This window comes from Papio anubis, chromosome 9, assembly GCF_008728515.1.
Source record: "Papio anubis isolate 15944 chromosome 9, Panubis1.0, whole genome shotgun sequence".
Classification (NCBI taxonomy): domain Eukaryota; kingdom Metazoa; phylum Chordata; class Mammalia; order Primates; family Cercopithecidae; genus Papio; species Papio anubis.
Genome location: NC_044984.1, coordinates 111,541,780 through 111,556,893, shown reverse-complemented (window position 1 = coordinate 111,556,893; position 15,114 = coordinate 111,541,780). Strand labels below are relative to the sequence as shown.

The following is a 15,114-nucleotide window of genomic DNA, read 5'->3' as shown; positions in this document are numbered from 1 at the left end:
AGTTTCACCCAGCATCACCACCTAGTAGCCATAGGACCTCTATCACCCTCAGTTTCCTCATATATAAAATGGGGAAACAGTAATACCTATTTCATAAGGTCCTCATGAGAATCAAAACAGCACAGAATAATTGCTATTCAAGTGTTAACTGTTATTGCTCTTTCTTTTTCTTTTCCTTCTCTTTGTCTTTTTCTTTCCTTCTCCTTCCTTCCTTCCTTGCTTGCTTGCTTCCTTTCTCTCTCTCTCTCTTTCTTTCTTTCTGTCAACAGGGTCCCACTCTGTCACCCAGGCTGGAGCGCAGTGGTGTGATCCTAGCTCACTGTAGCCTCAAGCACCTGAACTCAAGCAGTCCTCCCACCTCAGCCTCCCAAGTAACTGGGGTACTGCAGACATCCACCACCACATCCAGCTAATTTTTCTTAAATTTTGTAGAGACAGGGTCTTACTATGTTTCCCAGGCTGGCCTTGAACTCCTAGTCTCAGGTGATTCTCTCTCCTCGGCCTCCCAAAGCACTGCGATTACCAGCATGAGCCACTACACCTGCCAACTGTTACTTTCACTTTGCCTTCTTCTTGGACCCCCTCAGGTCCTCATGGGAACTATGTAGCAGCTGGGTTCAAGCTTGTCTCTGTCGGTCTCCTTGGCACAGGGTTTGCAGGAGTATGAGGAATGGAAATGGGGCAAGAACCCCACCATCGTGGAGGTGCTGGAGGAGTTCCCATCCATCCAGATGCCGGCCACCCTGCTCCTGACCCAGCTGTCCCTGCTGCAGCCCCGCTACTATTCCATCAGCTCCTCCCCAGACATGTACCCTGATGAAGTGCACCTCACTGTGGCCATCGTTTCCTACCGCACTCGAGGTGGGCGGAGGCACTGGGAGAGCCTCCTTGGCTGCATTTTCCCCCAGGGGGCCTCTGGAGGGCTCCCTAAACCACTGCCTGCAGGCTAAATCCCAAATCCCTGGGAAGAGACACACCCCCAAGACCAGAAAACTGGGGGAAGAAGCAGCAGGTGAACTGTCCCCTGATGCAGAGCCAAGCCTGAGCAGAATTAGGAAAGAGGCAAGACGTGTATTTGCAATGGTGCCCCCTCATATCCCCAAAGCACCAGCTAGAACAAGCCACCACCACTCATTCCCTGGGAGAGCGCTCTGCTGTATCATGCCCAGCTGGTTGCAAGTCAGATAACCCAAGCTCTGCCCTGTCTTTTTCCTCCTAGATAAAGCAATTAAAATGCACAGTGCCCGTCCCAGGAGTCCAGCAAGCCACCAAAAGCACCCTTCTATAGGGAAGGATTTGAATCCGAACCACCCCTACCCAATAGAACCCTGGGTGGTTGCATAGGCACGAAGTCACCCCAGCTGTACCGTTTCCTCTTGCCCTTCAGAGGAAGGGATCCTGGGGAGGAATTCCAAAGGATAAACTTGGCACTGGGCCTGTGAGCATTTTGCATTGGAGGGAGGAGGGGAGGCCGTGCTTCGGAGCGGTGGGTGGTCCTGACTGCCTTGGTTATTCTGCTAGATGGAGAAGGACCAATTCACCACGGCGTGTGCTCCTCCTGGCTCAACCGGATACAGGCTGACGAAGTGGTCCCCTGTTTCGTGAGAGGGTGAGTAATAAGTGGAGAAAAATGAGCAATCATCTCAAATCTGCATATTGATGTTGCAAGTTGAAGTAGGTGGACCGGTCTGAAAGGTTCTAGAGAGGTGACTGGGTGGCACACAATGGAGACCAATGTCCTGCGTCTCTCTTAGTTGTTAAGGAAACAAGATCAGAGCAGCACAGCAAGCTAGGCAAGTCCTCTGGTCGATGTCAAGTCAATGCAACACACATTTCACTTGGGCGTGTACTGGGCTAGATGCTGGAGCTATCGGGGAGAACCCTGCAAATACAGTCTCCACCTTCGTGGACTGTATGGGCTAGTGGAAATTCTAGCCAAATTCTGCTGGTCACTCCCAATCAGTCCCAGTTTCCTGGCGATGGAAAAAATCCAATCACCCCCATTCATTGGCGCCTTTCCTCCCAAACTCAGCTTTAAAGGCTATAGCTGATCTTAGACCAGTTATAGTTAACCTGTTTTGTCTATCAATAACTTCTCTACCTGAACAGTGGCTTTAGCCAATCCTTTTTCTCAACCACTGAGGTTAGAATGTTCACAATATGGTCCACGTGCCATTGAAAACGATCCAAATATCATTGACATCAGAGTCCTCTGTGGTGTTTCAAACATAGAGTCCTGAGCCCAGATGTACTGCATGGCCCAGGAATCTGCATCTTGAACATCCCCAGGTGATTCTTGTACACACTGAAGTCTGTGACTCCTTGATTTAAAGATTTCATTGTTGGTTAAACCGGTGGCTCTGGGCTGGGTGCAGTGGCTCACGCCCATAATCCCAGTGTTTTTGGAGGCCAAGGCAGGCAGATCACTTGAGGTCAGGAGTTTGAGACCAGCCTGGCCAACATGGCGAAACCCCATCTCTACTAAAATACAAAAAAAAAAGTAGCCGAGGGTGGTGGCAGGTGCCTGTAATCCCAGCTACTTGGGAGGCTGAGGCAGGAGAGTTGCTTGAACCCGGGAGTTGGAGGTTGCAGTGAGCCAAGATCACACCACTGCACTCCAGCCTGGGTGACAGAGTGAGACTCCACCTCAGAAGAAAAAAAAAAGAAAGAAAAGAAAAAAGAAAAAAAAATGGTGGCTCTCAAACCAGGGTGATTTTTGCAGCGCCCCACCCCATCCCTGCCACCCAGGGACATTTGACAAAGTCTGAAGACATTTTGGGTTGTCACAACTCACGTGTACTCCTGGCACCTCATGGCTGGTAGCCGGGGATGTTGCTCAATACCCTACAATGCACAGGACAGTGCCACGACCAAGGAGGTCCACCCCCAAGTCTCAGTGGTGCCAGTGTAGAGATACTCTGGGTTGAATTTGCTGAGCCCAGCAGTGAGAAGAATTGGGGAATGGAAGAATAGCCAGACCCTGAGGACCCCCCATTTTTGGAATTCCCTTAATCGGTGAGACTCCCACCCTGAAAAGGGGCACCTGGCCCTGGCTGAAGAGCCGTAAGTCTCATTGTATGTCTACCGAAGACGGCCACCTGGTCTACCTAAGATTCAGTTGTTCTTGATTGGATTTGACCTCTTCAAGACTTCTGACCCCCTCTTCCTTGCCCAGAGCACCCAGCTTCCACCTGCCCCGGAACCCCCAAGTCCCCTGCATCCTCGTTGGACCGGGCACCGGCATTGCACCTTTCCGAAGCTTCTGGCAACAGCGGCAATTTGATATCCAACACAAAGGTGGGTTACAGTCCAGCGGCTGCCTGGTTCCCACCCCCAGACCTGGGGAGGTCCAGCTGTGTCTCAGCAGCCCTAGAGAACAGTGAAGGTGTCTCTCCATGGCGTCACTGCCTCAGAAAAGCCGGGGCGTGTAGCACCAGCCTGACCCACAGGTGAAGTTCATGGTGTAATCCAAACAGCCTGTCCCAGGGGCCTGAAATTCCAGGCCCAGAGGACATTTGTTAAGATGTGATCCCTTAAAAAAATAATCCAATAGCCTGGAAAAGGTAGGCGTTAGTCCTTATCAAATGGCTATGCTTTGTAATTATTGCAAAGACTGTTGTTCAAGAGCAAGTGCTGTGTGAAAGACACAGCAGATCAGCTTCGGCAGGAGAGAGAAAGAAACCCAAATTGTAGCATGCATTAAACAAGGATTTATTGAGCACCTAATAAGTGCCAAACACTCTTGGAGGTGTTGGAGCATAGCAGTGAACAAGACAGAAAAACAACTAAAATAGAAATGAAAACCTTTCCATTGATTCGAGGGATGATTACAAAAACAAATCAATCAATCAGTCAGTAAAACTTGCCCCCAGGAACTGTCATTGTAGTGGATAGCTAACATTTATAAAGTACTTGCCAGGTATCAGGCAGAGTTGTAATGTTTCACATTCATTTCTCAACAACAGTCCTGTTATATCCATTTTGCAAATAGGGAAGCAGAGGCTTAGAAAGTTGAGTACATTGTGGCTGGATGTGGTGGTTCACACCTGTAATCCCAGCACTTTGGAAGGCCAAGGCAGGTGGATCACTTGAGGTCACGAGTTTGAGACCAGACTGGCCAACATGGTGAAACCCTGTCTCTACTAAAAATTCAAAATTAGCCAGGCATGGTGGCCCACATCTGTAATCCAAGTTACTCAGGAAGCTGAGACGGGAGAATCACTTGAACCTGGGAGGCAGAGGTTGCAGTGAGCCAAGATAGTGCCATTGCACTCCAACTTGGGCAACAAGAGTGAAACTCTGCAGGTTTCACTCTGCAGGTTGCAGTGAGCCAAGATCACACCACTGCATTCCAGCCTGGGCGACATAGTAAGACTCCATCTTAATAATAATAGTAATAATAAAAAGAAAAAGGCCAGGCGCAGTGGCTCACATTTATAATCCCAACACTTTGGGAGGCCAAGGTGGGCGGATCATGAGGTCAGGAGTTTGAGGCCAGCCTGGCCAACACAGTGAAACCCCGTCTCTACTAAAAATACAAAACTTAGCCGGGCATGGTTGCAGGCGCCTGTAATCCCAGCTACCCGGGAGGCTGAGGCAGGAGAATCGGTTGAACCCAGAAGGCGGAGGTTGCAGTGAGCCGAGATCGCGCCACTGCACTCCAGCCTGGGTGACAGAGCAAGACTCCATCTCAAAAAAACAAAAAAACAAAGCAAAAAAAAAACTTGACTAAGTTGTTCATCACAGAGCTGAGATTTCAATCCAGGCCATCTAGCTCCAGAGTCTGGGCATCAGGTGGGGGCTCCTGAGTAGTCAAGGAGCAGAAAGAAGGATTGAGACCTGGGAGGGAGGTCCACTAAAGTTGAACACACGTCACCTCCTTCCTCAGTGTGTGCATGTGTGAGCATGTGAGCACCCACCTGTGTACATGTGTGTGCACGCATACATCTGCCTGCCCCAGTGTTCGTGAGCCTCTATCCGCATGGCGCACGCCAAGGTCTCAGTACCCCATCCCTGGCACCTCAGCCACCCCACACATCAGGCAGAGAGCCATCGGTGACATAAGGTCTTCCCGGTCCCCAGGAATGAACCCCTGCCCCATGGTCCTGGTCTTCGGGTGCCGGCAATCCAAGATAGATCATATCTACAGGGAAGAGACCCTGCAGGCCAAGAACAAGGGGGTCTTCAGAGAGCTGTACACGGCTTACTCCCGGGAGCCAGACAAACCAAAGGTAACCCCCAGCAGCGCATCCCCCAGCCCAGCCCAACACATGTGCACACTGGTGCACACTCATGTGTGTACACACTTGTACATCCCACTCTCAGAAACCCCTCACCCTCACTCTTAAGCTTCCTGATTTCCCCTCTGTGAAGTTGCTCTCTATTTCAGAAAGCATGGGTAGGGAAAATATCTACGTAAAATATTTAACAGGCCGAGCACAGTGGCTCACGCCTGTAATCCCAACACTTTGGGAGGCCAAAGCGGGTGGATCACTTGAGGTCAGCAGCTCAAGACCAGCCTGGCCAACATGGTGAAACCCTATCTCTACTAAAAATGGAAAAATTAGCCAGGCATGGTGGTGCATACCTGTAGTCCCAGCTACTTGGCGGGCTGAGGCAGGAGAATCACTTGAACCCAGGAGGCAGAGGTTGCAGTGAGCTGAGATCGTGCCACTGCACTCCAGTCTGGGCAACAAAGCAAGACTCCATCTCAAAAATATATATGTGATACAATAAAGTATTTAACAGCCTATATTATAAGATTCAACTTATATGTAATATCCAGAATAGGCAAATCCATAGAGACAGAATAGATTAGTGGTTGCCAGGGGCTGAGGGAGGGGAGAGTGGGGAGTAACTGCAAATGGGTATAGGGTTTCCATCTGGGGTAAAGAAAAAATTCTGGAACCAGATAGTGATGATCCCATAACACTGAGAAGGGTACTTAATGCCACTGAGTCGTACACTTTAAAGTGGTTACAATGGTAAATGTTACATGATGTGTATTTTACTGTAATGAAAAATGTTGGGCCAGGCACCATGACTCACGCCTGTAATCCCAGCACTTTGGGAGGCTGAGGTGGGAGGATCACTTGAGTCTGGGAGTTCAAGACAGCCTGGGCAAGATGCTTAGACCCCGTCCCTACCAAAAAAAAAATTAAGTTAGCTGGGCATGGTAGCATATGACTGTGGTCCCAGCTCCTTGGGAGGCTGAGGTGCGAGGGCAGCTTGAGCCTGGGAGGTCAAGGCTTCAGTGAGCCGTGATCATGCCACTGCAACCCACCCTTGGCAACAGACCAAGACTCTGTCTCTAAACAATAAATAGTTAGAAATAAAAATTTAAAATATTTAAAAACAGAAATTAAAAAAAATAAATTTAGGCTGGGTGCGGTGGTTCACACCTTTAATCCCAGCACTTTGGGAGGCCAAGACAGACAGATCATTTGAGGTCAGGAGTCCGAGACCAGCCTGACCAACATGGTAACACCCCATCTCTAATAAAAATATAAAAATTAGCTGGGTGCAGTGGCGCATGCTTGTAGTCCCAGCACTTTGGGAGGCTGAGGTGGGTGGATCACTTCAGGCCAGGAGTTTGAGACCAGCCTGGCCAACATGGTAAAACCCCATCTCTACAAAAAAAAAGAAAAAGAAAAAACAAAAAACAAAAAAACACAAAATTAGCCAGGTGTGGTGACGCTTGCCTGTAGTCCCAGCTTCTCAAGAGGCTGAGACAGGAGGAAGGCTTGAACCCGGGAGGCGGAGGTTGTAGTGAGCCGAGATCATGCCACTGCACTCCAGCCTGGGCAACGAGCGAGACTCTGTCTCATAAATAAATAAATAAATAAATAAATAAATAGAAATTTAACAGTCCACGAGAGGCAATACTAGTCAGAATGGACACGGACCACAGGACTAAAGCTCCATTGGCTCTTGGGGAGGTCTGAGGGTCCCAGGGAAGGAGTCAGGACATTGCAGTGGGTTGGGGGGGCACCCAGAGAGTCCGAGCAGTGTGGGTGGAAGTATGTCAGTCTTAAGAGTCACTACAGCCATGCCAGCATGTTCCAGCTGAATATCAGCTTCAGAGCGGGAGTTTCCTGGACAAGTTAAAGACATCCTGAACAAATGAGCTCCTTGGAGCTGTACTAGACACCCCTTGTGCCCACCTCACACCCTCTCAGCCCACCTTTTCCTTCTGCTATTGCTACAGCAGCCGGCCCCTCACCTCACCCCCATCTCTTGCTATCGGCCCCGGGCTTCCCTGGCACTCTAACATAGGATGCCTGCAGTAACCAGCCGCACACCTGGACGTGTGCAGGTGTTAACACCCAGGGACCATTGGCCACCAGGAGAGAGGAGTGGGTAGTGAATGTTCCCCGTCTTTCCCCTCTGCAGCGGATGATTCTGGGAAGCAGTCTATCCAGCTCCCTGGAGGGTCCTTAGCAGAGCTGAGCTCCAGTTGTCCAAAGAGGGTAGCAATGCATTCCTGCACCCTCCAATTGACTTTCCCGCCTTCCCTATCTCACTCTTCCCAGTCCCTTACTCTTGTTCCTTGGGATCAGCTCACAAAAGATCCTACCTGCCCACAAGCCCCTGAGTCAGGCTCTGCTTCCCGGGAGGACATGGGCTATGGCAGGCATGTTGTACAGCCCAGCCCCTTCTCACTGCCCTCTGCTCCTTGCAGAAGTACGTGCAGGACATCCTGCAGGAGCAGCTGGCGGAGTCTGTGTACCGAGCCCTGAAGGAGCAAGGGGGCCACATTTATGTCTGTGGGGACGTCACCATGGCCGCTGATGTCCTCAAAGCCATCCAGCGCATCATGACCCAGCAGGGGAAGCTCTCGGCAGAGGACGCCGGCGTGTTCATCAGTCGGATGAGGGTGCGTGACAGGCTGGCTTTCCAGGTCCCTTTTCCTATATCCACTCTCCTATCCCCTCTTTTTCATCCAACCTGTCTTGATGATTAGGGAGCCACGATGATATCCCTGCTCCCATTCACTGCACTTACCACTGAGGGTAGAGGATATAGGTGGCCCCAAACAATGACAGAGAAAGTAGAAGGATGGCTGGGCATGCAGGCAGGTGTAGTAAATATGACTGGAGGCCATGTGTGAAAATAACGAGTGAATGGACCTCTGGTAACTAGACAGAAACCATCCTAACCTAACTTTTCCTGCGTCAGAAGCTGCAGCACTGCCCCGTGTAGTTGTACAGGTTGAGCACTGCACAAACAGATCCGAGGAGAGCTGTGGAGCCCTCTATATACTCAGTCTGTTTCGTGTGACCCTCAAGAGACACTTTTATAGATTCCCCAGGATTTTGCGGAAGGGAGTTAAAAACTCACCCCGGCTGGGCTCAGTGGCTCAAGCCTATAATCCCAGCCCTTTGAGAGGCCAAGGCAGGAGGATCACCTGAGGTCAGGAGTTCAAGACCAGCCTGACTAACACAGTGAAACCCTGTCTGTTGTAAAAATACAAAAATTAGCCAGGCGTGGTGGTGGGTACCTGTAGTCCCAGCTCGGGAGGCTGAGGAAGGAGAATCGCTTGAACCCGAGAAGTGGAAGTTGCAGTGAGCCAAGATCGCGCCATTGCACTCCAGCCTGGGTGACAAGAGTGAAACTCCATCTCAAAAAAAAAAAAAAAAAAAAAAACGGCCAGGCGCAGTGGCTCACGCCTGTAATCTCAGCACTTTGGGAGGCCAAGGCAGGTGAATCATGAGGTCAAGAGATTGAGACCATCCTGGCCAACCAACATGGTGAAACCCCGTCTCTACTAAAAATACAGAAATTAGCTGGGCATAGTGGCTCATGCCTGTAGTCCCAGCTGCTCAGGAGGCTAAGGCAGGAGAATCGCTTGAACCCGGGAGGCGGAGGTTGCAGTGAGCCAAGATTGCACCACTGCACTCCAGCCCAGGCAACAGAGCGAGACTCTGTCTCAAAAAAAAAAAAAAAACTCACCCCAACTGAAAATGAAAATGAACCCACTCTACAGATGGGTGACTTTCTTCAAAACTTTCAGGACCAGGGGAGGCTGGAACCTAGTGCACAACAGATTCTTCCTGGCTTGCCAGATGCACGCTCCCAGCCACTGCCCTTCCCCAGCATTGAGGTGCATTTTCCCCTTGTTTAATCCCCTTGCCCTTTGAGAATATTGACTGCCCGCCACAGGAGCTCCCATAACTTGGTAAATTTGCAGATGTCACAAGTCAGTCATCGCTTGGGCTGTTTCCTGGGACTCCAGGGTAGGTTCTTCTCTTTGCTTGCTTCTTTCTGGGCAATGCTGAGCAAAGATGTTCATCTTCAGAGAAACTCATGCATGCCCAAGCAGTCTCCACTGTGGGCAGCTATGGGGAGTTCCCTGAGTGCTAAGCGGCCACTTGTTCCTTCCTCCCCTTTCTTCTGGTCTCATGGGCTATTTCACACTAAACCCAGCCTTGCCCAGACCTGAACTTGCAGGAACATGTTGGAGGGAGGAAAGCGGGGAATGGTGAGGTTTCCATTTGACCTCATCACTCCTTTTCACCTGAGAATCCACCAACCAGCTGCAGTGTTTCCAGATGGCAACCTAAATGTTCTTTGCCAACTGGGCTACATCCCAGAGAACAGTTGCCGCACATCCCAGAGAACAGTTTTGCTGAGCAGAGTCTTCGAGATCAAAGGTACCTCGGGGGCACTGGCTTCAGCCTCATCTCTTTGGGAACCATCTTCCTGAGGGATATTCCGTTCCAGGTGTCAGGCGAGTCTGTCCCTGCTCCAAGCCTTTATCTGGCATTTGAGAGCTGTTTTCTGGCTGTTTCTGTCTTCTAGGATGACAACCGGTACCACGAGGATATTTTCGGAGTCACCCTGCGAACGTATGAAGTGACCAACCGCCTTAGATCTGAGTCCATTGCCTTCATTGAAGAGAGCAAAAAAGACACCGATGAGTAAGCTGGCTCCATCCCTGGGTGAGGGGCGGGAAGAGCCCGCTCTTCTAGGTCCTACTGGGCAGGGATGTCTGGCTTTCCCACGGTAGAGTCCCCAAAACAGCAACATCAGCACCATCTGGGAACGTGTTAAAAAAATGCAGATTCCCAGGCTACCCCAGACCTGCTGGATGGGAAACTTAGGAGTTAGGATGCAGCAGTTTGCATTTTAATGAGTCCTCCAGGGGAACCCTGAGGCCCTGTCCAGTGTGGGAGGAAACCCCTGCTTTGGGTGCCGGCTTCTGTCTGGGGCACAGACAGATAATGATGGCTGCTAGCTCTGGGAAGTTGCTTTTTTTTTTTTTTTTTTTTTTTTTTTTTTTGACGGAGTCTTGCTCTGTAGTCCAGGCTGGAGTGCAGTGACACAGTCTCAGCTCACTGCATCCTCAACTTCCTAGGCTCAAGCGATTCTGGTGCCTCAGCCTCCCAAGTAGCTAGGACTACAGGCGTGCACCACCACGCCCAGCTAAGTTTTGTATTTTTAGTAGAGACAGGGTGACACCATGTTGGCCAGGCTGGTCTCAAACTCCTGACCTCAAGTGATCTGCCCACCCCAGCCTCCCAAAGCGCTGGAATTAAAGGTGTGAGCCGCCGCGCCTGGCCGGATCTGTGGCATTTCTACCAGAAGTATCTTTCTTGTTTGTTTTTCACCTACTGGGGTTTAGCATCAGATTTAGGACAAGGGTTTCTTCTACAAAAGTGTTTGAACACTCCTCATTTAGGAAAGTTGGGAGAAGAATGGGATCACCCCTGGCGCTGGGTGGAGGTCTGGAGTTCAGTTTTTGTGGAGAGTGGGGAGAAGAATGGGATCGCCCTGGACCTGGGTGGGGGTCTGGAGTTCAGTTTTTGTGTCCTTTCCCGCGGCTCCCTCACCCCCTAAATGGCTGGGGGCTTTCTCATCAACACAAATTACACTTCATATGATTTTGACAATTTCACTGAACCTCTAGAAACTGCTGGAAACAGGCTGAGGCACCAGGAGACTGGGACTGGGTCTCATGATTTAAACCTTACCTGAATTCCGTGGCACAGCAACCTTGATCGTCATTTCATTTCCCAAAGCTCCCTGCCCCAGCCCCGCCATAAAACCCCTGGAAACCACCTGTGTATGCCCTTTACTTTAAATTGGGTGGGGACTCAGCTGTCTTCTTTTTTCAGCAGCACAAGGCATACACTCATTTCTTGAATTTGGCATCTTCCTTGTTTTCCGCTTACAATGACACAGCAGTCTCGAAAACATACTGTTGTGACCAGTAGACTCATATCATTGCCTTGAAGGTCACAAGTCCCTGGGTTGTCAAAAGCATTTAAGGCCAGGTGTGGTGGTTCACACCTATAATCCTAGCACTTTGGGAAGCTGAGGTGGGTGAATTGCTTTAGCCCAGGAGTTCAAGATCAGCCTGGGCAATGTAGGGAGACCCTGTCTCTACAAATAATTTAAAAATTAGCAGGGCATGGTGGCACATGCCTGTGGTCCCAGCTACTTGGGAGGCTGAAGCAGGAGGATGGCCTGATCCCAGGGAGGTCGAGGCTGCAGTGAGCCATGATGGCACCACTGCACCCCAGCCTAGGCAACAGAGCAGGACCCTGTCTCAAGAGAAAAAAAAAAAAGAACAAACCCTTTTGCCAGACCCGGTGGCTCACACCTGTAATCCCAGCACTTTGGAAGGCCAGGATGGGTGGCTCACTTGAGCCTAGGAGTTCAAGACCAGCCTGGGCAACATGGCAAAACCCTGTCTCTACTAAAAACACAAAAATTAGCCAGGCGTGGTAGCATGTGCCTATAATCCTAGCTACTCAGGAGGCTGAGGCACAGGAATCGCTTGAACCCAGGAGGTGGAGGTTGTAACCAGCCGAGATCGCGTCACTGCACTTCATCCTGGGCGACAGAGTGAGACTCAGTCTCAAAAAAAAAAAAGTCCTTTGAAATGCTTCTCTTCCTGGCCAGTTGTATTTGTGAGCATTCATTCATTCACTTATCCATTCTTTCTTTCTTTCAAAACAAGCCCCTGCTAGGTGCCAGGTCCTGTCCAAGACACTAGGGCTACAGAATAAATGAAAGAGATGGGCCAGGTGCAGTGGCTCATGCCTGTAATCCCAGCACTTTGGGAGCCTGAGGCAGGCAGATCTCCTGAGGTCAGGAGTTCAAGACCAGCCTGGCCAACATGGTGAAACTCCATCTCTACTAAAAATACAAAAATTAGCCTGGCATGGTGGTGGGCGCCTATAATCCCAGCTACTTGGGAGGCTAAAGCAGGAGAATCGCTTGAACCGCGCTGGGATTTCAGTGAGAGGTGGAGGTTGCAGTGAGCCGGGATCGCGCCACTGCCCTCCAGCCTGGGTGTCAGAGCGAAACTCCGTCTCAAAAGAAAAAAGAAAGAAAGAGACGAAGCCCCTGAGCCCAGAGCGTGGGCGATTTTCTTTGGGACACTCAGAGGAAACACAGCAGCCTCGCCCCTGCAGCACTAACTGCCCCCGACTTCTCCTTCCACAGGGTTTTCAGCTCCTAACTGGACCCTCTTGCCCAGCCGGCTGCAAGTTTTGTAAGCGCGGACAGACACTGCTGAACCTTTCCTCTGGGACCCTGCGTGGCCCTCGCTCTGCCTCCTGTCCTTGTCGCTGTGCCCTGGTTTCCCTCCTCGGGGTTCTCGCCCCTCAGTGGTTTCCTCGGCCCTCCTGGGTTTCCTCCTTGAGTTTTCCTGCTGCGATGCAATGCTTTTCTAATCTGCAGTGGCTCTTACAAAACTCTGTTCCCGCCCCCTCTCTTGCTGACAAGGGCAGCTCACGGGTGCATGAAACCACTGGAACATGGCCGTCGCTGTGGGGTTTTTTTTTCTCTGGGGTTCCCCTGGAAAGGCTGCAGGAACTAGGCACAAGCTCTCTGAGCCAGTCCCTCAGCCGCTGAAGTCCCCTTCTTTTTTATGATGACATTTTGGTGGTGCGTGTGTATATGCGTGTGTGATGGGCCGGGTCTTTGTCCATCTCCTTCCCTGCACAAGTGTGTCGATCTTAGATCGCCACTGCTTTCATTGAAGACCCTCGATGCCAAGAAACATGTCCCTGGCCCATATTAATCCCACACGTGTCCATAATTAAGGGTCCACGCCCATGTACCTGAAACATTTGGAAGCCCCGTAATTGTTCCAGTTAGAAAGGGTTCAGGGCATGGGGAGAGGATGGGAAATTGATTAAGGGGGCTATCTCCCAATGAGAGAGGCATTCCCAGAATCTGATGCATTTAGATTCCGATACCACTGAGCAGAGCCCTCATGTGACATGAACCCATCCAATGGATTGGGCAAATCCCCTCTCCAAACCCAGCCATCCCAACCAGAATCACTTGACTTGTGCACGTCCATTGAGTACCCCCTTCCAGCAATACCAAGGGGTCCGGAAGTTACGTTGTTCAAAGAAGCCCGGTGGCAATAAGGATCTTCCACTTTGCCACCGGGTGACTTTGGATGGGTCCTTTGTCCTCAGTTTTTCCTAGTCATAATGTCATATGAACCTAAAGAATATGAATGGATTAAATGTTAAAGCTTTGGTGCCTGGAAACAATATCAAGTAACACTATGATTGTTATTTTTTTATTCCCCCAAAGGGGGCTTGCTGCTTCACCCTTGGGGATGAAATGATGGGAGCTCGTTAAAGTGGATGAGGTTGGAAAGAGTTGCCACAATGAGGTCCCACGTGGCTTCTTCAATAACAACCACAACTCGGGGTGGGAAGAACTTGGCCCTCAGGCTTGTTGCCCTCTACAGTTGATCTCCAAAGTTTTAAACCTGTTAAAGTAATTTTGACAAATAAATTACCCTCAACTCAGATCAAAAATGGGCAGCCAAGTCTTCGGCAGGAATTGGGGCCGGTGCAATTTCTCCCTAAGAGGCAACCTGTTGAATTTCCTCTCTCAAAGTAAATGGTGGGAAGGGATCCCTTTTTATACTTTTTTAAGTACTACAAATTAATGTCAGGCAGTTCCCAGAAAGAAACAAGAAATCCTAGTGGCCCCCCAGACTGCAGGGTCCCCAAGGATGGAAAGGGAATGTTCTGCTGGTTCTACCCTGTTTGTTGTGTCTTGCCATACAGAAAAACCACATTTCTTTTATATGCTGTGCGTGGGCATATCTTGGTGTTCAGTTTGGGTGCCCGCTAAAGAGGAAGTGCACTGGCCCTCTTTGAAAGGCCTTTACAATGAGGGCACCAAGACCCCAAAGGACCCAGGCCAGGAGACTGTTAAAGTGAAAAGGCAATCTATGTCTCACCTTGCTCTACCATCCCTGGCAGCCCCCACCAGTGTCCCGTTACTGCCATATGGAGCTTGACTTCATGCCAGCTATAATCTCCCCTGCCTTCCTTTAATTACAATTTCCCCTGCTCAGTCTTCCACAGATGTAAAGAACAAAGACTTAGCATCCCACACTCTCTCTCCATCCCCTTCCCTGCACAAGTGTGTCGATCTTAGATCGCCACTGCTTTCGTTGAAGACCCTCGATGCCAAGAAACATGTCCCTGGCCTGTATTAACCCCACACGTGTCCATAATTAAGGGTCCACGCCCATGTACCTGAAACATTTGGAAGCCCCGTAATTGTTCTAGTTAGAAAGGGTTCAGGGCATGGGGAGAGGATGGGAAATTGATTAAGGGGGCTATCTCCCAATGAAAGGGGCAGTCCCAGAATTTGATGCATTTAGATTCCCCTTCTATCCTGAAGGGAAGCCCATTCTAAACTCCTTTCCTGCAAACACAGTTCCAGCTCCTAGTAGCTTTTCTCCGGAAGGCTTTCTTTCCAATCCTTTGTACCTTTGGAGACGCCTCCCCAGTTCCCCAGGGAAGGAAACTGCTGTGTCCAATCCCCATCAAAGAGAAATTGATCAGTGCTTCCCACTCCAAGTCAAGCTTTATGCAGGAATGCTTTTCCATCAGGGAATAAATACTTAGAAGAGCTTCTGATATGCCAGGCACCTCCTTTCTGCAGGTCCCTGCCCTTTTAGTAGCAGACAGATGGAAACATTGTCTCATTTTGTCAAGGAGTCCAAAGAAATGATTATATAACCAGGATTCATCCTTCTTCTCCAGAAAGATTTTTTTTTGTAAGTAAACACCTTTCAATCCCCAACACAAGCTGCTTCACAACTCCAGGCTAGAAGGCAGGAGG

The 15,114-nt window shown here is 50.1% G+C and overlaps 1 protein-coding gene across 3 annotated transcripts in view; it reads left to right on the top strand.

Annotated features, from left to right (window-relative positions):
* Window positions 1-13,532, top strand: part of NOS1 (nitric oxide synthase 1) — a 225,182-nt gene extending 211,650 nt beyond the window's left edge. For all 3 annotated transcript variants that reach the window (XM_031650800.1, XM_017946235.3, XM_021923001.2), the window contains 7 exons: window positions 651-861; window positions 1,522-1,609; window positions 3,176-3,297; window positions 5,083-5,231; window positions 7,682-7,876; window positions 9,802-9,920; window positions 12,454-13,532. In XM_031650800.1, coding sequence (XP_031506660.1) covers window positions 651-861; window positions 1,522-1,609; window positions 3,176-3,297; window positions 5,083-5,231; window positions 7,682-7,876; window positions 9,802-9,920; window positions 12,454-12,469 — 900 coding nt within the window. In that variant the 3' untranslated portion in view covers window positions 12,470-13,532. The remainder of the gene's footprint in view (window positions 1-650; window positions 862-1,521; window positions 1,610-3,175; window positions 3,298-5,082; window positions 5,232-7,681; window positions 7,877-9,801; window positions 9,921-12,453) is intronic.
* Window positions 13,533-15,114: the final 1,582 nt, after the last annotated feature.